The 26,068-nt window shown below is 41.4% G+C and overlaps 1 protein-coding gene across 1 annotated transcript in view; it reads left to right on the top strand.

Annotated features, from left to right (window-relative positions):
* LOC137532788 (adhesion G-protein coupled receptor D1-like) overlaps nt 1-26,068 on the top strand; it is an 853,822-nt gene that overhangs the window by 23,130 nt on the left and 804,624 nt on the right. Inside the window, exon 2 of the mRNA XM_068253730.1 lies at nt 22,771-22,807. Within this exon, the coding sequence (XP_068109831.1) occupies nt 22,771-22,807 (37 nt within the window). The remainder of the gene's footprint in view (nt 1-22,770; nt 22,808-26,068) is intronic.

Raw genomic sequence — 26,068 nt, 5'->3', positions numbered from 1 at the left:
CTATACCTGTTCTAATGTGGTCTGTCTTACTGCAGCCTTTCCTACTTGCACTGTCTCTGTAATGAATCTTATCTTCTTTCCTCTGTCGTGTCTGTCGGGCTAAAGCTGGAATGTGTGGAATGTGCAGCACTGCTTGTCATTGGCAGAAGCTTTACACACCCCTCCAAGCTCTGCATGAGTCACACCAGATAGCTGTTCACAGCCTATGATACTCTGGTTAGAAGCCATGTCATTTGTTTGTAAACACTCCCTAAAACTGTTAATTACAAACCAGGATTGCAGCAGGGAGTGGCAGAAACAGCACAGATGGGCACAGGAGAAAATAAGGAATAGAATGGTATGCTTTTTATTGTAAGAATATTAGAGTACAGATTCTCTTTAAGAGGTAAAAACATTTTGTGACATCAAGGTCAGTGTGAATCTCATATTTGTACAGTTAAAAGAATGTCAATTTTGCATCTATGTTACTTCAGTTGCAACATTGCCAAGGTAGCCCCCCCCCCCCCCCCCCCCAAAAAAAAACAGATCTACTTACCTGGTGCTTCCTCCAGCCCCTGGCAGCCTATCTGTCCCTTGCCGCAGCTCCAATGTCCTGGGATGCTCTCTGTTACAGATGCTGTCCTCGCCTACTCAGAACGCTCCAGGCCACGTGAGCGCGATCGCACAGGCACAGAACATGACGACCTGGCGAGGTCAGCATCTGCAACGGAGAGGACACCGGAGCTGCTGCGAGGGACATATAGGCTGCCAGGGGCTGGACAAAGCCCCAGGTAAGTAGATCTATTTTTTTTTTCCTCAGACCTGTCCTTTAAGCCAAAAAGAGCATACCTCACCTATCTCTGGATGAGTACATGCAATGAAGGCGGGAAATTTGGGCGCAGGGTGAAGCTGAAAAAGTCTCACTCTGCTGTTGCTAATTTTCTCAGCAGCGTTAATTACTATTCCCCCTCCAAACAGTGGTTCAGTAAAGTAAGACACCTTCAGCTACCAGCCATGGCTGGTGGCTGAATTAAGCGTCACTATAGATGTAATTCACATTACGGCCTATGGCGGCACCCTTTTACCTGACTTACTTAGGTTTTGAATGGTTGTGCTTCATTGTAGTGCTGGAAGAGATTAGGGCCCATATGCAATTTTCTTGCATAAACATGGCGGCATACTCATGGGTTAGGCCACGCCCCCTGACCCCTATAGGACAGACTTCTCTATAAGTGTGCTGAATCACCCCCCCTCCGCCATTCTTTTTTTCTGTCCTCAATGGACAGGTTCTCTGTGAGTTTTTTTTTTTCTGTCTTTTTTTTTTTAGACCTACCTCCTTTTTTCTTTTTTGAGGTAACTGCTTCTTTCTGCGGGTTTCTGAGCCTCTTCCCGCACTACAGTGGCCGTCTATACTTTCTCTTAAACAGAGGAAAAGGCCAGGATACTGCTGCTGCTCCATTTGTGATTCCTCCGAGATCTCACGAGAGTAGGAACGAGACTTGGGGATCCGGCCAATCAGGCATAGTTTCCCATGCCAGAAGCTAAGATGGCGCTGGGTGTATGACAGCAAGTCTCGCGAGACACGAGATTTGCCCCCTTCTGCACGGATTGGCCAGCAGAGGAACTTAACCAGGAAGCAGAGACTCAGGAAAGCGTCCAGCGTGGTGTTGCAGTAGCAGCGTGGGTGGCAGCATTCAGCAGCTGGTACCACGCTCCTGTGACAGGATTCTAGGAACAAATGCCTGGAGGTACACTGGTATCCTATTCGTCTTCTGAGACAGGTATGAGGAATTCTCCTGTTATTGATATGGATAAGCTACAATGCTGTAATGCAGGGACTGATCAGTAAAACTGTTTTACTCAGGTGATATGGAGGATTCATTGCCAGGAACTTCTGCTGGGGCTTCCAGGTACAGGATACTAAATGTATCCATGACACTGGTGTGAGCACAGGTGGTGGGCTATTGTATGTTTCTCTAGTTCACCTGGTGCTGGGCAGTATCCTAAAAAGAGTGCTTTTCTCTCTCTTCATGTATTTTATTCGGATTTTTTTAGTGAAAACACCATATTTTCTTCCTTTTGTGTTTTCACAGTCCGGATGAGAGAGAAGAAGGACTTATGGTCGCTAAAGGCATCCAGTCCTTATCTAAGAATCCTGAGCCTCGCTATCAGTATAATTATCAGCGATCAAGCTTGCCCAGGAAGAGTTCTTCTAATATGGACTATGATTACAGAAGGAATTCTACTAGAAACTTTGATTATAGGCATTCACCAGAACAACGTTCAGGGAGAAGCCGCTATAACGAGTTCAGGGATAGATCTCCCAGAGATTATATTGACTATAGATATGAATTTAGACGCTCACCGAGACGTCCGCCTTCATACGACCCATATGACTCTGATCATTTCTCGCCTATGAGACATCGCTATGCACATGATTCTCCACAGGGAAGACAGCGACCTAGATCCCCTGATTTACAAGTGTTAACGCGCCATGATAAACCAGACCCTAGTCTATGTTGGTCATGTGCACAACCGGCCATGCCAGATAAAAAAGTATGCGAATCTTGCTTTACAGAGTTGGGCAGGGAAAAGGAGAAAGACAATGAGCAAGTATTATCCTTTATACAGCAGGCAGTGCAGGACACTTTTCAAAAAATGTCTGCTACGCAACCGAATGCTACATCAGCACCACCGGTACAAACAGATGATTCATCATCTCAAGCAGATATGCCGCCCATAGGGTTTGACTTTGCCTTAGTACCAGCTTTTGTGGCAGCGATCAAATCAGCAATAGAATGGCAGGAAGAAGACGAATTAAACGAAGAGCCAGATAGATATTATCCACACTTGCAAGCCCAACCTAAATCCTTCCCCTTTATGAAAATAATTAAAGACATTATTCTTAAAGAATGGTCCAAACAGGACAAGAAACCTTCATTATCCAATAGATTCTCTAAACTGTATCCATTGAAAGATGAAGAAGCAAAGTTGATTGAAACAGCCCCTATGGTGGACGCCTCTATAATGAGGCTGGCCAAGCATGTTACTCTGCCAATGGATGATGCAGTGCTTTTCAAAGATCCATTGGATAGAAAAATAGACATAGATATGAAAAAGGCCTTTCTGGCCTCAGGAGCAGCATGTAAACCAGCTATAGCCCTAACCTCATTAGCAAAGGCCATTAAAATATGGGTTGAAAATGTGGAAATAATGATAAACACAGATACAGACAAACAATCAATTATAAAGGCACTAGATGAATTAAAAATCTCAGGGGATTTTATTGGAGAAGCCGCGATAGACGTAATAAGATCGTCAGCAAGATCAATGTTGCATAACGTAACTGCCAAAAGAGCCCTTTGGTTAAAACCCTGGTCTGCTGACCAGGCATCGAGAAATAATTGGTGCAAGATACCTTATGATGGGGTACACCTTTTTGGGTCCGCTATGGACAAAGCTATTTCCTTGGTTTCCGGAGGAAAAACAGGGCTTATTCCACAGGATAAAAAGCCGCAAACTTATAGACAACAGGTACCAAGAAGATCAAACAGATTTCAGCAAGCGAAATCATACAGACCAGGAAAGCAGTTCAATAAAAACTGGAGGGGTACTCAGTCTACTTTCATGAGAAATAATAAGAACAAGGTAGCGACGTCCACTCAGCAGAATAAAAAGTCTTTTTGAGGGTGCGTCCACTCAAGATACTCCGGTAGGGGCAAGACTTCGCCTCTACTGGAAATCTTGGGTGGAAATCCTACAGGATGCTTGGGTCCTGAACACAATAAGGCAAGGCCACAGGTGGAGATTCAAGAGGAAACCTCCGTTAAACAGATTTATACTTACAAGGATGCCAGGAAGCAGTATAAAACAGCAGGCGTTATTGAATTATGTGAATACTCTCAGAGCAGCAAGAGCAATTATAGAAGTACCGGAACAGCAAAGATTCAAAGGAATCTACTCACCTCTATTCTTGGTGCCAAAGACAACAGGGGGCTGGAGACCAGTATTGGATTTGAAATTTCTAAATCAATTTATAAAAGTAAGCCATTTCAAAATGGAATCTCTTCAGTCAATAACTCCTATTAAACAGGTAAACGACTGGATGACTTCTATAGACTTAGCCGACGCTTATCTTCATGTCCCCATAAGCAAAAGATTTCAAAAATTTCTCCGCTTCGCAGTTCAAGACAAACATTACCAATTTCAATCTCTTCCATTCGGCATATCTACAGCACCAAGGACTTTCACAAAAATTCTTCTGCCAGTCATAGCATTTCTCAGAACCCAGAGCTTAAGAACTTTTCACTACTTAGACGATATACTCCTACTGAACCAAGACAGGAATATTCTTCTCAAGCAACAAAGAACGTTACTAGCTACATTACAGAAATTGGGATGGCTAATAAACTGGAAGAAAAGCCAACTGGTACCATCACAGGACATGATCTTTTTAGGCGCCAGATTCAAAACAACAGAAAACAAGATACTTCTACCAGACCAAAAGATAAGTATGATTCTACAGAAAGTGGATCGGGTGCTACAATCCAATCGATTATATGCAAGAAGATGCATGAGTCTTTTAGGAACACTATCATCGACGATTCCGATGGTGAGGTGGGCCCATTGGCACATGAGAGTACTCCAGAACTTTTTTCTGAGAAAATGGAACAGGAGGAGTTTAATGCAACCATTGTCTCTCACGAAGGAAGTAATTTCATCCCTGAGGTGGTGGAAATGCAGAAGCCACTTATTGAACTGTCATCAGATCCAGCCGCCGGATCCAGTGTTGATCACGTCAGATGCAAGTATAATAGGTTGGGGGGCACATTGCAACAACATTTTTCTCCAGGACAAATGGGTCACCAATCAAAGGTATGCTCCTTCCAACGTTTTAGAACTGAGGGCGGCTTATATGGCACTGAAGTCCTTTCACTTTCTGATTCAGGGGAAAAATGTTCTACTAAGAATAGACAACATAACAGCTGTAACCTACATAAGACGACAGGGGGGAACACGGAGTTTAACCCTCTTACAGGAGACAAGCAAAATTATGGATTGGGCCCAAAAGAATGTACTCAATCTTTCAGCTACTTACCTTCCAGGAGACAGGAATATCGTAGCAGATCGCTTGAGCAGGAGGTTTGCGGATCAAAACGAGTGGCGCCTGAACGATCGAATATTCTCTCTTATAATCAAGAAATGGGGAATTCCAGATATAGACCTGTGGGCGACACCGGAAAACTCAAAAATGCCAGTCTTTTTTTCCAGATATCCACATCCCCAAGCGGCAGGAACAGATTGCCTGACGCAGAGATGGAACTTCAAAACCGGTTATGCTTTCCCACCATTTCCAATGATCCCGAGATTTCTTCAAAAAGTCTTGAAAGAGTCCGCCACGATCATAACTATAATGCCTTTTTGGCCACGGAGACCCTGGTTTGCACTAGCCATGGAACTAAGCCTAGTGGAACCGATACATCTACCACTTCAACACGACCTGCTATATCAGGGGAATCTTCTTTACCCAGAAGTGGAGACCCTGCATTTGACAGCCTGGAAACTGAGAGGCAGGCTTATGTAGATCAGGGGTGTTCGAGTCAGGTGGTAGAGACGCTCCTCAGGGCCAGGAAACCCTCAACGAATCGCACATATTATAGAATTTGGGAAAAATTTGCTGCCTACGCAACAAAGACTAGCTTTGATAAGCTATCTCCATCAGTAGGAAACATACTGGACTTTCTGCAAACAGGAGTAGAAAAATCCTTGAGCCTCTCAGCACTAAAGGTACAAGTCTCAGCTCTGTCTGCCCTGACAGGGGAAAAGTGGGCACATCATCCACTAATAGTACAGTTCTTGAAAGCAGTAATGAAAATTCGTCCACCGAGAAAACCGTTCTTTCCGAAATGGGATTTATGTATAGTGTTGGACACATTGTCGTCACCTCCTTTCCACCCTGTAGAATCAGCCTCCTTACAGGACACAACTTTTAAAACGTTGTTCCTAACAGCAATATCATCTGCTAAAAGAGTATCTGATATACAGGCCCTCGGCTGCTCAAGAGGCTTACTAGAATTCTTTCCTGACAGGGTAGTGCTGAGGCCAATTCTTTCATATGTACCAAAAGTGGCGTCAAGTTTCCATATTAATCGGGAGCTAACTCTTCCTACATTTTCGGTTGATGGAGAAAATCACCCTCTAGATGTAGGCAGATCAATAAAAGCCTATTTAGCAGTCACAGCACCATTTAGATCTTCTGATCATTTATTTGTGAACTATCAAGGGGTTAACAAGGGCAAAAAAGTTACTGCAAGGACCTTGTCGGCCTGGTTAGTAAAAATGATTCAATTAAGTTACCAAACAAGAGGTTTACCAATACCTCAGGAAGTCAGAGCGCATTCAACACGAGGAATGGCGGCCTCCTATGCATGCTTCTCAAGGGTGTCTATGGACACAATTTGCAAAGCGGCCAGTTGGTCCTCAGTTAATACATTTATGTCACATTATTGTATTGATCCGGCTGCCTTGTCATCATTATCATTTGCAAAATCTGTTTTGTCTGCAAATTGTAAATAAATTAGTGTGTTTATTGCATTCATTATATCCCTCCCTTGTGGTTAATTTGGTACATCCCATGAGTATGCCGCCAAGTTTATGCAAGAAACTAGAAAATTGAATACTCACCTTCCGTAATTTTCTTTTCTTGTATAAACAATGGCGGCATACGAATCCCACCCTTCTGTCCATTCGAGGACTGATTTATACAAAGAATGGCGGAGGGGGGGTGATTCAGCACACTTATAGAGAAGTCTGTCCTATAGGGGTCAGGGGGCGTGGCCTAACCCATGAGTATGCCGCCATTGTTTATACAAGAAAAGAAAATTACGGAAGGTGAGTATTCAATTTTCTAGTATTTTTCCTCCTGAGTTTTCTCCTAGGTGACTATTTAAAATGCCTTTCAAACCACCTGCAAGCAAGAAAATATTAAAATTATTTTTTTTTATTACTTTTTCATGTGCAAAGTGCTGAAAAGTTATTTTAAACAGAAGTTGAAAAATTATCTCGTAGGAGAAAACTCAGGAGAAAAATTTAATTGCATATGGGCTCAGGTGTCAGAAAAGGGTTAACATTGGGGAGAGGTTACTGTTAGGTTAGTGTCAGAGCAGGTCAGTAGCAGGTTGATGTTATTAGGAGAGGTTATGGATAGGCAACAGGAAGTGGTGGAGGACAGTTAGATTTAAGCATTGGAAATGAGCTGCAGCAATAAGGGTTTTGAATAATGTTTAGTGATCAACAGGGCCAAGTGTCAGGATCTGATAAAACCACAAAGCTGATGTAGTAGAGCACCAATAAATGCATTTTACTGGTACTCAGATGATCAGCTGCCCCCGAATCTTGTAGGTGCCAAAATTAGACATACCGGCTGCCTTGTCTAATTAGCGAGTGGTTGAATGTGCAACTGCTCTTTTCTTCAGCACAGCATCCCTTTAGACAGCGTCATGTTTTATTCCATTTAATTTACTGTTCCAAAAATAGACTTTGGCACTTACACTGAAAAAAAAAATCTAGTTTCCATTTCAGTTCTTGTACAATCTAGAGACATAACACTAACATGTTTGTTTCTATTTATGCGTTTGTGATAGTTACTGGTCAGAAATGGAAATTATGTTTATGGTTTTATTTAAATTTGTGTTTATTGCATGCCTTTACCATAGACTGAGGTCTGGTCTGTGTCAGATATTATACTGTAGAAGGAAGTGGATAGGGACTAGAGTTTTTGGGAATAGTGAATACTGGAATAATGTTGGTAATTCTCATAGAGCTATAACTATAAAGCTTTAGCTGCAGCATCGAGGAGGTCCCCCTGTATTGCTGATTCTTCAGTAAAGTAAATCTGGATGTTCTCTGACTGAATATTTAGTTCCTCACAGTGTACCTGACTTCACTGTGCTGTCCTTGTTTATGGTCCTCGACTGCGAGGGTGGAAAATGCAGTGAGAGGCTTTTAAAAAAAGGGTGTGACATATTCCTTTAAGGCTACTTTCACACTTACTCAGTACAAGTGACCAAATTAGCATTAGCTAATGAAGAAGATATAACAGATATAAAGAAGAAGCTCTGCAGCTGTGTATCTACACAGATCTAGAGAAAATATGTGTGCCTCAACAGGGGCTTGAAGCTGACTTCCATTTACTGAGTATACGTAACCAGTTTGCTAATACACCCAGCCCTTACCTCTCGCTTTCAAACCCAGTTTATGTATTGCCATCCACCATGGATCAAAAGGGCCACAGTTTACAGTGTCAAAAGGCGAGTGAAGGAAATATGCTTTAAGGAGGTAATATCGCAGCAGAGGCTACCTGGTTTCTTTCCACCATGGCTTTACAACACCCTTCAAACATACAAAGCATTCTTACTTACTGGGCATCTATCAGTCCCCAAAGTAGTATATCATGTGATGTCATTATTTAGAGCATGGTCTAGTCATGCTCCAAAACAGTTCTTTTCCATCTAGTAAAAATTCAAATGTGGTTAATCCATTAGCTTGTGAGCATAGATATAGGAATGACTGTTAAGCAGGCCATACACTGGCCCGATTTGCGCCCGTTTCGACAGCAGATTCGATCACTGGGATCGAATCTGCTGCCAATCGTTCACGCTACACGCCGAATTTCGATCCATTTCGTCCGATCCCGTCGATCGTGCCGTGCGGAAAATAACCGTCGATCGCCCGCGGGTAAAGAGCGCATCGCTAGCGGCGTTCGAGTGCCCGACGACCGACGCAATAGAGCCCGCATACATTACCTGCTCCGCCGGCGCGACTGCAGTCTCCCGGTCACCGCTGCTCTGTCTGCGCTCTGGTCTCCAGGTCCGGCATGCCTCACTTCTTCTAGCCCGGCAGGAAGTTTAAACAGTAGAGCGCCCTCTACTGTTTAAACTTCCTGCCGGGCTAGAAGAAGTGAGGCATGCCGGACCTGGAGACCAGAGCGCAGACGGAGCAGCGGTGACCGGGAGACTGCAGTCGCGCCGGCGGAGCAGGTAATGTATGCGGGCTGGGCGGGGGCAGCAGCAGCACCACCACCACAACAGATTGTGAACGGTTTCAGGCTGAAATCGGTTCACAATCTGTTTGCTGTAAAGGTAGCCATACGATCCCTCTCTGATCAGATTCGATCAGAGAGGGATCTATCTGTTGGTCGAATCTGATGGCAAATCGACCAGTGTATGGCCACCTTTAGTCTCTTGACCACACCTTACCCTACCTACTGTGTGCTACGTTCCTCCAACTCATAGACTGTAAGCTCAATAACATAGGGTCCTTTTCTTCAGCAATGTCATAGTTTGCACTTTTAATATGTGCAGCTTTGTAGTTAATATAAAAAACACTAATCATAATAATAATTGATTGTAAAGGGCATCTGTAGGCAACCATTTCAAAGTTCAGAGGTGCACAGAAGATACATTAACACAGTCATCTGCAACTGCAAGCCACAGGAGTCTGTGATTTGACACCATTGACACTTTGGTTCTGTTTTTTGACATAACAGAATCACTGTAGTGATGTTGGAATTTTTAGTAAATCACGCAGACGATTTTGTAGAATAGAAGTAAACATGCTTAATTATTCTTGGCCAGGGTAACATTTAGTTCTAAAACCTTGTACAACTAGACTCTTCTCAGATACGGCAGTCGGTTGGGGGCGTCTTGGCCGAGAATCTAGCATGTTTACAAGTGTCCCTCAAGGTCTTCCAAAGTCACCTATTATATTATATCTAACATGGCAGGACTTTTAGCCACAATCAACCGAAGCAGGTGGTTTCATGCACGGCTCTCAGAAAACTGAGCACCGCTATAGATATATAGCTATAGCACTAGTGCTATAGTTCATGCCCTGTGCAAGGATAGTTTGGGGATCACCGAACACCGAATGACTTCTCCTTCCGAGTTGCTACGACTCAGAGGGGGAATAGTATTTAATGCCGCTGGGTATCTGAGTGGCAGCAGGGTGAGCCGTCATTCATCTCAACCTGTGCCCAGCTCATCCGGGGTGTACCAATACCCTAAGCCAATCAGCCGCTAAGTCCATGGTTCCCCCCTTCCCCACCCTCCTCCCTTCTTCATAGCTTCTAAATGCATTGCTTGGCTATTGCTAAGCCATGCATGCATCTGTACAACTTTGGGGCCCTGCAGGTTCAATCCTGGCAGGCACCACAAATTGAGGTGAAATTGTGTGTGTGTATGTATGCACCTAAACTTTCCTTTATTAACTTTCTATAGTGTATGAAATGAATTTTTATAGAGTTTGCATTCACATTTGGGGGAAGTACCACTGGGATTTTTGAGACATTTCTCTGAGCGCCTGAAAGGAGAGCCAGCATGTTTTGGCTGGGTGGAATAAGGTGTGGGAGTTCTTCCTGTTTCATTCATCTTTTTGTCTTTTGTTTCTAAATATAGCTTGTATGACTGCCATATGCGTACTTCTGCAGAAATGCATTAGAAAGCACAGACTACTGGCAGCTTGAGCAGTGTTTCTCAACAGTATTACAGCCTGTACCCCATTATGAAAGATGGTGTTTGCCCAGTACCCCCTGTTGTGAATAATATAATCTCAATTCCCCTTGAGACAAACATATTTGTTAGGTGACGTCGATATTTTTGTATAAATGCTTGTCAAATGTTCCTTTATTTATTTAATATTTATATAGCACCAAGATCTTTTACAGTGGTAGATACAGAATTTAGTCTTGTCACTAACTGTCCCTCAGAGGGGCTCACAATCTAAACCTTTCCACAGTCATGTACGCCTATCATATTCTAGGGGCAATTTGAGGGATGCCAATTATCTGTATATTCTTGGAATGTGGGAGGAAACCGCAGTGGTGGCAGTGCCATAGGAAACCCATGCAAACCTTTGATGAACATACAAGCTCCATCTAGATAGTGTCCTGGTCCAGACTTGAACCGTGGACCTAGCCCTGCAAGGCAAGAATAATATGCACAACGCCATTGTGTGCGCACATGATCAGCCCAAGATTGTAAATGGAAATTTGGTATTCTGATATTCCTGTAGATGTGAATGCTTTCTAATCTATATGATGAAACACTTACCACAGGAAATATGAAGATTATTGACTGACTGGGCAAGTGAAAGTTTTTCTTCCTAAGCCATTCACAGAAGCAGAATAATGTGAATATAGGGCGATTTAATTGATCAAAAGCTACTGTATATTGCTGCAAAGAAAGTATAATTTGAGTCATGTGTAGAGAACCACACAAGAATACAAGCTGAAATAGAAAGGTCATATTTAACATCATTGAATTACAATAATGGCTTCTGTACCAATTATTTAAATTATAGCAAAGTTGTAACGAAAACAGAGTATCTTAAAGCAGACTAAAACTCTTGCTTAGCACAAAATGAAAAATGTTTTATCCACATATAAGTTGCTGATGAAAATTCACTTCTCTGTGTTCTGTGTTTGTTTAGGCAGATCAAAGTGTCTAATTAGCTGTTATCAGCAACTGTGATTAGACTGCAGGGGAGCTCTGGCAGCTCTCCATACAGTAAATACTACGGCTTAATGCAAAAATGAAATGAAGTAAAACTAATTTTTTTCAGGATTTCCATAAATTGTAATAAATAATTTTTTTCCATAAAGGTTATCAGGCTGCGACTAATCTTCTTTAGCAGAGAGAAAGATTTGTATTTTCGGACTCGCAATTCTAGCTTTTTCATTATTCCAGAAATGTCCACTTGTATGTTTGCAGACAAAGATAAATACATATTTACAAATTGTTTATTTCAGCTATCTAGCCGTACAACCTAATGAAGCTGAGGCTGTGTCCGTGTAGATACAGGAACGGCTCATTTTTGCCTAACACAATGTGAAATTAAGAACATGCTGTTCTCGCCAACCTCTCTCCAAATTCGTCACACAAGTCTGGTTCTGTTTGCGGACTCTTAGATAGCAGATAGGAGGGAGACTGTTTGTGACTCGCCCTATAGTAACACAACAAATCTAGGTATTTTGTTCCATTCATACATCTGCTGATGATAACAGTCACACAACAGTGAATAGAGCTGCACTTCTTTGAACACTATATTAATCTCAGTCACACAGTGGAAATAAAAATAATACAATATAATCTCATTATAATAAACTCTGATATAATAAACATTCGGGTATAGTAAACTAGTTTTTAGGGGACTATGTGAAGCTGAATCCAGATATAGTGAAAAGTGGGCGATCTGCGCGTCATGCGTGTGAAACCAATGATCTCGGCTGCTCTCTTCCCGCTGCCAGGTGAGCTGTTGCCTGAATAGGGTGCAATGAATAGCGCCGCTGTTAATCTTTAGCCAGGTTGCTTATTTGGTGGACGGACTACAAGATCTAGAATACCTTAAGGCTGCATAGTCAGGCAACATGAATCCCAGGATAGACAAACCTCAACATGGGTTCTGTAACTAGGTAAGACAAAACGTCGTGTTCACACTTGGATTAATCATGCAGCCTCTCTCCTAAATGCAGCCAATCCTCATGTAACAACGGCGCTATTCGCTATTGTATGCCACAAATACTGTATGGTACAAATAAGGCAAAGGGGGCCCTCCTTGCCAGCCCAAAATGTCCAAGTCTGACAGTGGCTTCTGATATAGTAAACCACTTTTTCTGGTCCCTTGGAGTTTACTATAATGAGATTCTACTGTATTATGCTACAACATGTATACCAATACACTTTAAATTCATATAATTAGTATTAAGGATAACATTTGAAACAGAATCCTCTAGTATGATTTTTACTGATCTCACTCTATGAAATAAACTCCTTGGACCAGGGTAGCAACAATTCTGGTTGCATCAGGATGCTTCTTCTGATGCTATCATTTCACAATAAACCAAACATTTTCTTTTCTTTTGTCTAGTGTACATACTGTTCTTTTTCTTAATTGTAACATTTTTATGGAACCAAATCACAACCGACATCTGTGGTCTTGGCATCAGAAATATTCATGCAGTCTAGGGAAGTAGATTACTGAAACTTCACCCAGCAGATATCTTGACATCTTTCCTCATTTGCCAAAATGCTGGGATGGGGTGAATTTTGGAAATATTTGAGCTGGTGACTGTAGGGTTCTTTAGAGGAACCCTGGCATGAAACCACTGGGAAGGTTTTAGTGGGGAACTGAGGTGCAGACTGAGAAGCTATGAATAGCCTACTAGAGATGTTTTAACAGGCACTATTCATAACTTTGTACTGTGTGAAGGAGTTCTATACACGTTGGCCCCTATTCAATAAACTTTTTCTCCAAACATTTCTCCTACATGATATTTTTAACACCTTGTGAATAAAATGCCTTTCAAGCCACCAGCAAGCAAGAAAATACTACTTTTGGTACCTTTTCAATTGTTGAGTGCTGAAAAGTTGTTTTAAAGAGAAGATGAAAAATTATCTCCAAAGAGAAAACTTAGGAGAAAAAGGAAATTGAATAAGAACCATAGTCACTTGGATGTAGCCTCAGTGGACTTTATTATCAGGACTTCTTGCTAGGTAAGTATTGATCAATATAGGAATTACAAAGGTCACGATTAGTTAATCAGTAAGGTAGAAGAATCAGTTTGGGGTATTCGGCAAGATTATCAGGTGCCAAAATTACCTTTCACTGTTAAATTTCTTGCTGCAGCATGGTGAGTAATTGGCTAACACTCTTTCATTACAATGCTAGAGTCCCAGATTCAAAACCAGGTTAGGGAACTATCTGCATGTAGTTGGTACGTTCTTTCCATGTTGCGCGGATTTCCTGTGGGTTCTCCAGTTTCCTCCCACTTGATTAAACATACTGATAGGTTAGTTAGTTTCCCCCCAGAATTGTTTTTAGGTAGGTGTCTATCTGAATATAACTATGGTAAGGGTAGGACTCTGAGCTCCATCTCTTTTTATTCTGCTGCCCTGGGCCGAACCCGTTAAGCTATGAGTGCACGTGCGTTACCAGGTTTACTCGCGCGTTGCTATGGTAATGCATGGCATAATGCATGTTAACATAGCAATGCATGCATTAATCTGGTAACACACTAGTGATTTGATGAATGGTGCTCCCCTAGCACTAGCAAAGGTAAAATTGCCATATGCTCCCTGCGCATGGCAACTGTACCACAGTTTATTGCATCAGTCCCTTAGTAACAAGTATTGTTTTGTGTGTGTGTTTATGATATTCTTTTTAAATAACCCAGAGCAGGTTTGCTGGATCACTTATTGTGGGGTTCTCATTGGAGGTGCCGTAGTAAATCACATATACTTTTACATGTTAAATTATTTTTCTTTTACAAAAACTAATAGCAATTTTTCGTAATATGTTGCTGCTTTGTAAATACAATAAATAATAATAACTAGCCGACCCGCGGCGTAGCATACGCCGCATAAGAGGGTAGAGGGCAGGAAGGGGGTATTGGGCACAGCGGCGAGGAGGGGGGTTGGACCCCCCCTCAACTGGGTCCCCCATGTGTGCTCTACCTCCAGCTTAAGCTCAGCAGGAACCCCCCCCCTCACCTGGGTCCCCCATGTGCACTCCCCCTCCAGCTTAAGCTCAGCAGGAACCCCCCCTCACCTGGGTCCCCCATGTGTACTCCCCCTCCAGCTTAAGCTCAGCAGGAACCCCCCCTCACCTCACCTGGGTCCCCCATGTGCGCTCCCCCTCCTGCTTAAGCACAGTAGCAGCCGCCACTATTAGTAAGAGGCAGCGGGCGGGGATGACTCACCTCTTCCGTGTTCCATCGTGCGTTCCACTGTCATCACTTCCTGAAATGCTACACACTGTATTGGTGTAACTTGCCTTTTTAAAACAGAAGAAATTCTGCAATAATTCAGCTGTAAGTGAATATTTGTGATTACCCACAATGCACTGCTACTAAATATGCAAATTACCCCTTTTCCCCCTTGGTAAGCCAAGCAAGCATATAGCTTTAAATTTTACACAGTCATATCGAACCCACATGTAGACAGCCTGTTTCAGACTTTTGGTCCTCATCAGTACATGGCAGGGATTGATACCCAGTACAACAGAGTAACCAAGCAGCTCAGGGTGACCCAAACCACTCGGAATGTATAGGGGGATAAAAGGGACCAAAAAGACCTCCTACTAAAAAAAGCAAAGCTTGGTGTAATTTGCCTTCCTAAAACAGAAGGAAATGTGCAATAATTCAGCTATAAGTGAACATTTGTGGTTACCCACAATGCACTGCTACTAAAAATGCAAATCATTCCTTTTCACCCTTAGTAAGCCAAGCAAGCATCCAGAACCACTGGTGTATAGCAAGCCTATAGTTTTAAATTTTACACAGCTATATCAAACCCACATGTGACAGCCTGTTTCAGACTTTTGGTCCTCATCTGTACATGGCAAGGATTGATATGGCTGTATGAGATAGGGCTTGGACCAGTACAACAGAGTAACCAAGCAGCTCAAGGTGACCAAACCTCTCGGAATGTATAGGTGGATAAAAGGGACCAAAAATACCTTCTACTAAAAAAATCAAAGCTTGGTGTAATTTGCCTTCTTAAAATAGAAGAAAATCTGCAATAATTCAGCTACAAGTGAACATTTGTGATTACCCACAATGCACCACCACTAAATATGCAAATTATTCCTTCTCACCCTTGGTAAGTCAAGCAAGCCTACAGCTTTAAGTTTTACACAGTCATATCAAACCCACATGTGACAGCTTATTTCAGGCGTTTGGTCCTCATCAGTACATAGCAGCGATTGATAAGGCTGTATGAGATAGGGCTTGGACCAGTACAACAGAGTAACCAAGCAGCTCAGGGTGACGCAAACTACTAAGAATGTATAGGAGGATAAAAGAGACCAAAAAGCCCTCCTACTAAAAAAAAAAACAAAGCTTGGTGTAATTTTCCTTCTTAAAACAGAAGCAAATCTGCAATAATTCAGCTATAAGTGAACATTTGTGGTTACCCACGATGCACTGCTACTGAATATGCAAATTATCCCTCTTTGCCCTTGGTTTGATATGACACTACTTCTTCTTCTTGTTTGGACCAGCCCCTTCTTCTTGCTTGGACCGGCCCTGGGGGCAGGGCGCTACTTCTTCTTCTTGCTTGAAGGTTGAGGCACTTACTCTATTATATATATAGATGGCAACAATATATTCTTAAAGAGACACTGAAGCGAAAAAAAATATATGATATAATGAATTTGTTGTGTACTATGAATAATTACTAGAAGATTAGCAGCAAAGAAAATATTCTCATACTTTTATTTTCAGGTATATAGTGTTTTTTCTAACATTGCATTATTCTATAATATGTGCAGATTACACAACACTCAGCATTCAAAATGAGTCTTTCAGAGCAGTCTGTGAAGTAATGAACTCTCCTCTAGTAGAGGAAAAGTAAACAGTTCAATTACAGTTGAGATAATAAAAGTCAGATAACAGCCCTCTCCACGACTAACTTAGTCAGAGAGCTTAATAGCTTTTTTGCATAGAGATAACAACTGGAGTTTCTCAACTCTTCCTGTACTGGAAACAATTAGACTGATGTATCTGATCTTAATGTTTTATTTCTTAGCTGTACTACACATACAAATCATAATATCATCATTTTTTTTTCCGCTTCAGTGTCTCTTTAATGACTAAATATTGTCCTTGTAATTCTAAGGTATAGAGTCAAACAATAGAGAACAGACCTAAAACATTTTGCATGGCTGAAATTTGTATGCTAATCAGGTATGCTTGTTAAACCAATAAGAAACATCCGGGATGGCTAGCTGTTATAGTACGGAAGCAGGACATTTTGGTTGGTATGTTAAAGCGGTTTAACACCCAGCATTACAACTTTGCTTTAAAAGATTGCTTACAGCTTAGAAATTATTATGCCAGATTTTTTTTAAGCAGAAATTCACTGAATGGGTTAATCATGACATTTTAGTGTTGGATTTAACTAGGAATCCGCATCCATTCTTATCTTTAATTACAAATGTATCTTTGTTTGGAATGCAATTAGACCTCTGGAAAGCCTGCCGGGGAAGCCCTCTTTGTTCTCTCAGAGCAGTGTTTGTTTATTACTTTGTAAATAGATACATTTGTAACTAAACCTAAGCACGGAGGAGGATTTCTAGCTAAATGCAGCACTAAAATGTCATGTTTAATCCATTCAGTGAATTTCTGCTAAAAAAAAAATCTGGCATAATCGTTTCTAAGCTGTAAGCAATCTTTTAAAGCAAAGTTTAAATGCTGGGTGTTAGACCACTTTAATAGTGGCTATAGAGGCGCTCTGTGGACAGTTTGGGTGCCAGATGTAGCCGAAACGTCAGAAGTGGTGCACATATCGGTGGAGCAGAGGAAAACAAAGTTTAACTGCACAGACAATGGCAGAGCGGCGGAAACCAGTGTTTAAACAACAAAGATAGGGTACGTGATCAAGTGCATGGGGTTTCAGATATCATGTAGCTTAATGCCACATAGCCACTAAAAGAGTTAGCCAGCATAGATGGGGAGGGTTAGTGTAAGAATAGGTTATAGTTGGGGATAGTAGAATTCTACTATCAGGGATTGGGGATAGTAGAATATTGGTAAAATTACCAATATTCTACTAGTAGCTTCACCAGGTGCCCAAATTTCTGGTGCCCTTTTTTTGATGTATGTTTTATTGAACATCTTGTGAATTTTTTACCCTATACTTAACTACTTGACTACTGAGGGTTTTACCACTTTAGGACCAGAGCAACGTTTACAATTTTTCCCTAGTTCAATGTATGGCGCCAAGATTTTATTTGGAAATAAAGGTGCATTTTTTTCAGTTTTGCATCCATCACCATTAATAAGCCTGCAAATTAAAAATTACAGTGATATACCCCCTTGACATACCTATTTAAAAAGTTCAATCCCTAAGAAAACTATTTATGTATTTTTTTTAATGTATATATATATGTATTATATATTAATGTATATATATTATATATATATACAGTGGCTTGCAAAAGTATTCGGCCCCCTTGAAGTTTTCCACATTTTGTCACATTACTGCCACAAACATGAATCAATTTTATTGGAATTCCACATGACAGACCAATACAAAGTGGTGTACACGTGAGAAGTGAAACGAAAATCATACATAATTCCAAACATTTTTTAAAAATCAATAACTGCAAAGTGCAGTCAGTTGCCCATAGACATTGCCTGATGAGTGCTAATGACTAAATAGAGTGCACCTGTGTGTAATCTAATGTCAGTACAAATACAGCTGCTCTGTGACGACCTCAGAGGTTGTCTAAGAGAATATTGGGAGCAACAACACCATGAAGTTCAAAGAACACCAGACAGGTCAGGGATAAAGTTATTGAGAAATTTAAAGCAGGCTTAGGCTACAAAAAGATTTCCAAAGCCTTGAACACCCACGGAGCACTGTTCAAAGGATCTTTCAGAAATGGAAGGAGTATGGCACAACTGTAAACCTATCAAGACAAGGCCGTCCACCTAAACTCACAGGCTGAACAAGGAGAGTGCTGATCAGAAATGCAGTCAAGATGCCCATGGTGACTCTGGACAAACTGCAGAGATCTACAGCTCAGGTGGTGGAATCTGTCCATAGGACAACTATAAGTCGTGCACTGCACAAAATTGGCCTTTATGGAAGAGTGGCAAGAAGAAAGCCATTGTTAACAGAAAAGCATAAGAAATCCCGTTTGCAGTTTGCCACAAGCCATGTGGGGGACACAGCAAACATGTGGAAGAAGGTGCTCTGGTCAGATGAGACCAAAATGGAACTTTTTGGCCAAAATGCAAAACGCTATGTGTGGTGGAAAATTGACACTGCACATCACTCTGAACACACCATCCCCACTGTCAAATATGGTGGTGGCAGTATCATGCTCTGGGGGTGCTTCTCTTCAGCAGGGACAGGGAAGCTGGTCAGAGTTGATGGGCAGATGGATGGAGCCAAATACAGGGCAATCTTGGAAGAAAACCTCTTGGAGTCTGCAAAAGACTTGAGACTGGGGCAGAGGTTCACCTTCCAGCAGGACAACGACCCTAAACATAAAGCCAGGGCAACAATGGAATGGTTTAAAACAAAACATATCCATGTGTTAGAATTTCCCAGTCAAAGTCCAGATCTAAATCCAATCGAAAATCTGTGGCAAGATCTGAAAACTGCTGTTCACAAATGCTGTCCATCTAATCTGACTGAGCTGGAGCTGTTTTGCAAAGAAGAATGAGCAAGGATTTTAGTCTCTAGATGTGCAAAGCTGGAAGAGACATACCGTAAAAGACTGGCAGCTGTAATTGCAGCAAAAGGTTGTTCTACAAAGTATTGACTCAGGGGGCTAAAAATTACGCACACCCCACTTTGCACTTATTTATTTGTAAAAAATGTTTGGAATGATGTATGATTTTCGTTCCACTTCTCACGTTTACACTACTTTGTATTGGTCTTTCACGTGGAATTCCAATAAAATTGATTCATGTTTGTGGCAGTAATGTGACAAAATGTGTAAAACTTCAAGGGGACCGAATACTTTTGCAAGCCATTGTATATTTATAATGTACATAAAAAAAAATTAGTAGTTTCACTATTTGGCCACAAGATGTCCTCAGTCATTATTTCTGATTCTTGTACGTAAGGACGTGAATTGGAAATAATGCGTGGCAGTGTAACAGCCGGAAGATACAATAAAGCAGGCATCTAATAGGCATCTGCGTTCCCATTCATTAATGTCCCGCTAACCGGCGGTAATGGTAGCGCGGGCCATTGACTAACTTTTGCGGCCCTGAGACTTCAGTTTCCCAGGGCGTGATTATACTGCACCTGGTGCAGTAAGTAATTAAATCATGGTGCAGGGGTGAAGTTTCACACCATGTCAGCTTCTGGGGTGCTGGAAGCCAAAGAAAAATAGGCCAAAGAAAAATCCATGAGGTCTGTTGTATACCTTGACAATGGGGACCCGCCGTGGCCCCAAAACGCTCATTGGTTATTGAATGGACATCTTCTATAGGCTGTGAATAAAACGTCATCATTTCTTAAATTAATTGTTCGAACCTCATGGATGGTTTCCATACTTAAATCATAGTTCCAACACATCAAATCAATCATCTAATTATCAGCTGTGTTAATTCCATAAATATTAGTCTGCCTACCATGGATCCTTGGCAACTCCCTCAGCCCGGAATGCCCTAGAATATTGCTTGGTTTGCTTATGCCTCAAATTTTATGGAAACTTGTTTTGTCTTCCTGTGTTTTGAGCCTTGTAAAAAGGGCATGCTGTAATGATATACTAAATATAATAGCAGGAAGAGGTAATTAGGCAAAGGTAATACCCATGACTTTTACCGTATGCGCTTTTTACTATCTCCTGATGCCAGTTTTAGATTACAGGCCAGAAAAATAATCAGACTTTTTTTTCTTAGACAAAAACACTTTTATGGATTGTGCTTTTTTTTTTTATATAATACATTGCAAGAAATATGTTTATAATTTTGCTTTAGCTGCATGCATCTAAAAAAAAAAAAAAAATCAATGCCCACAAACTCAACAGCTGTTTGGCAGGTGCAATACATTTTTTCACTCAGCATTCACATTAGCATACGACATTTAAATACCTCCCTTTGTTTCTTCTTACATACTGAATCCCATCAAATCAGCTTAGATTTTCTGTATTAGATACTTTTACTTACATTACTTTGGTCCCTTAAGTAACCATTAGGGCTCTTTCACACCTGAGCCCTTTTTGTGCGTTTTAACGCAAAGGCAATTCTTTGCATTAACCAAGGTAAAATGAAAGCCAAAGACTTTCATTTTACCTTTCACACCCGATGCTGCGTTTCGGTGCATTGCGGTTCTACGCACCCGGTAACGTCAATCTGCCAGGAGCCGGTGTTTCCCGTCGAGTTAATTAATAGCTACCGCTGCTGATTGCGTCGCACCGCCGACACACCGCAGGGCACCAACGCGTGCAGGAGAACGGCTCCTGCACGCGTTGGCTAATGTGAAAGAGACCTTTTAGTAGCAGTGTAAAGGCCACATTCATCAGACTCTTTTTTTCCGGTGAAAATGTTTCAAAAATATTTCTTATTTGGAGCTGTTTGCTTACAAGACACAGGGGAGTGGATTTGCTCATTACATTTTTCAGCTTTTTATTTGCAGAGTGTTGCTTGATATAAAACCTGCTTCCCTGCAGACACTTCACAATAAAATACAGAACTGTACTTTTCAGTGATTAATTGTAAGTGAAGGAGCTGGAGGAGGTGCGGATGGTGTCACAGAGGGTTCTGATGGATGTAAGTTATACAGAGGGCCCTATTTATGAAAAAATCATTTGAAATAGCTTGAAAACCCAATCACCACTTTTTATGTCCCCACATTTATAAAAGTGGGAACAGGTTGATTCCCTGGCAATCAAGCTCTGAAAAGAGTAGAACTGCTCTACCTTAAAGAGAACCCGAGGTGGGTTTGAAGAATATTATCTGCATACAGAGGCTGGATCTGCCTATACAGCCCAGCCTCTGTTGCTATCCCAAACCCCCCTAAGGTCCCCCTGCACTCTGCAATCCCTCATAAATCACAGCCACGCTGCTGACAAACAGCTTGTCAGAGCTGGCTGTGTTTATCTCTATAGTGTCAGTCTGCTGCTCTCCCCGCCTCCTGCAGAACTCCAATCCCCACCTGCATCCCTTACCTCCCTGCTGATTGGAGGGAAGGGACGGGGGCAGGGACCGGAGCTATGCAGGAGGCGGGGGAGCAGCTGAGACTGACACTACAGATGTAAACACAGCCTCACAGCACGGCTGTGATTTATGAGGGATTGCAGAGTGCAGGGGGATCTTAGTGGGGTTTGGGATAGCAACAGAGGCTGGGCTGTATAGGCAGATCCAGCCTCTGTATGCAGATAACATTCTTTAAACACACCTCGGGTTCTCTTTAAAGGGAATCCGAGGTGGGAGATATATGGGGGCTGCCATATTGATTTCCTTGTAAACAATACCAGCTGCATGGCTGTCCTGCTGATTCCCTGCCTCTAATACTAAAAGTATTGAATACTAATACTAAAAGTATCTAATACTAAAAGTTAAAAGCTATGTACTCTGAACAAGCATATGCAGATCAGATGTATCAGACAAAAATCTGTCAAGATTAGCTACTTGCTTGTTTCAGATGAGTGATTCAGACACTACTTACCAGAAAGATCAGCAGGACTGCCAGGCAGCTAGTATTGTTTAAAAGGAAATAAATATGGCAGCCTCCATATGTCTCCTACCTCGGGTTCCTTTTAAAGTGTTATTGTACTTAAAGATGAACTTAACTAAATAAAACTTTGTGAATGAAATAGCTTATTTTTACAGTACTGCTTTCTAAATGGTTGACAAATGTAAAATCTTTCCTCACCCTGATTTACCTTAAATGTATCACAGGTGATGACATCTTTACTGCTGACATGTTTTTTTGTTGTGTGTTCCAAAGTGAACAGAAACAGCTCTTAGTCTCCCAGAGTACTCTGGGATAGAGAGTGTTTTGTGACATCATAGCCTAGGACAAACATCACTGGGAGAGCAGGGTTACATTATACCAATATACAGCAATATATAGATATGGGAAGTGGTTCTGATGCCGAAACCAGGAAAATTAACATAAAATTGGGTATCCTGAATAATGTGTTACATTCTTTACTATATGTTGTTGCGGTTCCTCTTTAAATGTGTGTTTTATAAAATAGTTGAACAGTTATTAATATTCCTTTTCAGGTGCATGTTATCTCTAATACAGATCTCTTTTCTTTCTACAGGCTCATGGCAATGACACCAAATCTGACAGTCACCCAGGTAAGCATGCCTGCAATTATCAAAGGTAGATTTGCAATTATCAAAAGGGTGCTCTGGATTGAGCTTAAAAAATCAGCTATGAAAAAGAAAAATAACTCCAGATATGCTAAGCACTAGAATGGGATCCATAAAGATCTCAGTTACTTTTATCTCCATGGCTACCATCTAGATGTTGTGTGCTTCGAAGCTGGTGATTTTAACTGGTGTAATCACTGCCGTGACACACAGGCTTATTCTGTGTCATTACGGAATGGTAGTAGGATATAACTGGCAGTTAGCAGGTCTGTAGGGGCTTTACTAACTGCTGAGAAATGCATGGAACTTGATTGAGTTTAGATGTATCACCCATCTACAGAATAATTCTTCTCTATACAGTAATATGTTTAAAAAAACCTTATAAATATTTGATCCATTATTGTCGTGTTCATACATCTGCCCTGTAGATGTCACTGCTGTACTTGTTTACTGCATAAGACTATGTATATTGCTATGGGTCGTTGGTTCCTTTGCTGCCCTGGCTAGAGACATGCGGAGAAGACTATTTGTATAGATTACTGGTGTCAAATCCAAGGCCCATGGGCTGAATGTGACCCTGGAGAGCTTCAAATGTCCAGTATTGTAAGCAGTAAAAGAGTTACTGCATACTGTCTTCACATCCAGAGGAGCATGTTGGTGACGGTGTCAGTTATAGCAGGAATGCAGCAACAACCCATGGAACAGCCCTCCCTCTGCAGAATAAGCATGGGGCCCCTTCCTGGGATCCAATCCCATCATGTAGCTAGTAAAAACACGCACCTACACACCTTTCTCCCCCACCATCTCCCCACATAGCAGAGTAGTGCAGTGGAGCAGTGTAATATTTACCTGCTCCTGTGATGCGTTGTGTCTCTTCTATTCTTCCCAGCAGCTGCACTCTCCATACCTCCGGGCCAGGTGACATGCATTCGGAGCCAGAGGTATACGACACAGAGAGTGTGGCTGTCAGGAAGATCAGAGGATACCCAAAACAGCACTGGAGCAGGTACATATTAACTACTTACTGCACCAGGTGCAGTATAATCACGTCCTGGGAAACTGCATTGGAAGTCCCAGGGCCACGAAAGTTAGTCAATGGGAACAGGCCGCCGTTCCCATTCATTCGTCTAAGTCCCCAATTCAATAAATGCTGGCGTCTATGAGATGCCTGCATTCATTGTATCTTCCTGTTGTTACTGTGCACGCATTACTTTAAATTCACGTCCTTACGAACGTGAATCGGAAATTATGACTAAGGAAATCTTGTGTCCAAATAGTAAAACTACATCAAAAACATTTTATTCAATACAAATACCTACATTTACATCTAAAATTAACTATTTCCTTCCCTCCCACACTCCCCCATAGTACCCAAACATTTTATATATATTTTGCGTCCATATATATATATATATATATATATATATATATATATATATATATATATATATATATATATATATATATATATATATATACATATATATATATATATATATATATATATATATATATATATATATATATATATATATATTTACATTAAAAAATACATAAATAGTTGCCTTAGGGACTGAACTTTTTTGAATAGGTATGTGAAGAGGGTATATGACTGTGATTTTTTAATTTGCAGGCTTATAATTGGTGATGGACGCAAAACTGAAAAAATGCACCTTTATTTCCAAATAAAATATTGGCGCCATACAATGTATTAGGGAAATATTTTAAACATTGCAATAACCGGGACAAATGGCCATATAAAATGTGTGGGTTTTATCCACAGTAGAACTTTTATTTTAACACTATAATGGCTGAAAACTGAGAAATAATGATTTTTTTCCCATTTTTTTCTTATTATTCCAATTAAAATGTGTTTAGATTAAAATAATTCTAAGCATAATGTACCTCTCAAAGAAAGCCTAATTGGTGGCGATAAAAACAAGATATAGATCAAGTCGTTGTGATTAGTTGTGATTAAGTTATTGGCGACAGTATGGGAGGAGCGCTGACAGTTGAAAATTGCTCTGTCCTAAAGGGGTAAAAACCCTCAGTGGTCAAGTGGTTAAACTGCTCCACTGCACTACTTTGCAGAAGGGGAGGAGCACCCCCACCCCACGGTCGCTATAGTTACACCACTTAATTTAAGACCAGTTCAATAAATGTCTTAATAAACAATTTGGCCCTCGACTTAGAATATGTTTTAAATTTTGACCCCTAACATGATTGTGTTTGACAAACCTAGTATGGATAGTTAGTGAATCCTGTAAATAAATCTAGTTTGGGTTCTCCTGCCTCTGTGACTACTACACACAACAGTTACAGTATGTAATCTAAATAGTCATCTACAACTAAATAGCTTTACATTCGTAATACTCCTCAGTATGATGCAAACATTGAAAGTTTGCTAACTTTATATGACTTTATTGTACTTACTAAAATGGTATAAACAAGTTTGCCTTTTAATTTTAAAATCTCTATTCATATTGCAAAAAGTAACACCCATAATGCATCACTTCAGGACAGTGGCCAGAATTAGTAAATCCTTTCATTAGGCCCTTGCAAGCGAATCATGTTATTTCGGTGTCCGGCAGCAGGGTGAGCCATCATTTTTAGTGATGGACGAACATCGAATACCGCAAACGTTTATGAACGAACCATTTGTGGCAAGTTCCATAGACTTGGAGGATTCCCATTGGTCTGTTAATAGATCAACAGGGAGCCCTGGAGGGAAATTTAAAGATGCTTTGACCTCTGCTATACTTATCATAGCTAGAGCTCCGTCCCTCCTGCGTGGCTACCGCCTGTTTTCCAGCCCACCGCACCTATCGTGCCCACCCACGCTTGCACCCTGGAGCACCCACAGCACCCTGATATCAGGGGCTGCGGGTGCTCCAGGGTGATGGCGTGGGTGGGCTCTACAGGTGCGATGGGCGAGGAGGAGCCGTAGCTATACTAAGTATAGCTTAGTATAGCTAGAGAAATAAGAGCGCAACAATGAGAAAAGTCCTTTAATGTTCTAAATTCGGAAATCCTCGGAAATGTCCCACACCAATATCCTCAGATACCTTGATTAAAGATCTCCACACACCCGCCGCCACACATGCCGCTCTAGCTATACTAAGTATAGGCTGGGAGGGATGGAGGGGAGCACTTTGGTGTCTCAGCCTTGGGTGGACCTTGTCCCGGCTCTGCACCGGCTGCTGGGTAACACGTACACCTTGCAAGCAAAGCTTACTTCCAGAACCA

Source organism: Hyperolius riggenbachi, chromosome 1 (assembly GCF_040937935.1).
Source record: "Hyperolius riggenbachi isolate aHypRig1 chromosome 1, aHypRig1.pri, whole genome shotgun sequence".
Lineage (NCBI taxonomy): Eukaryota > Metazoa > Chordata > Amphibia > Anura > Hyperoliidae > Hyperolius > Hyperolius riggenbachi.
This window is presented reverse-complemented; position numbering and strand designations above follow the sequence as displayed.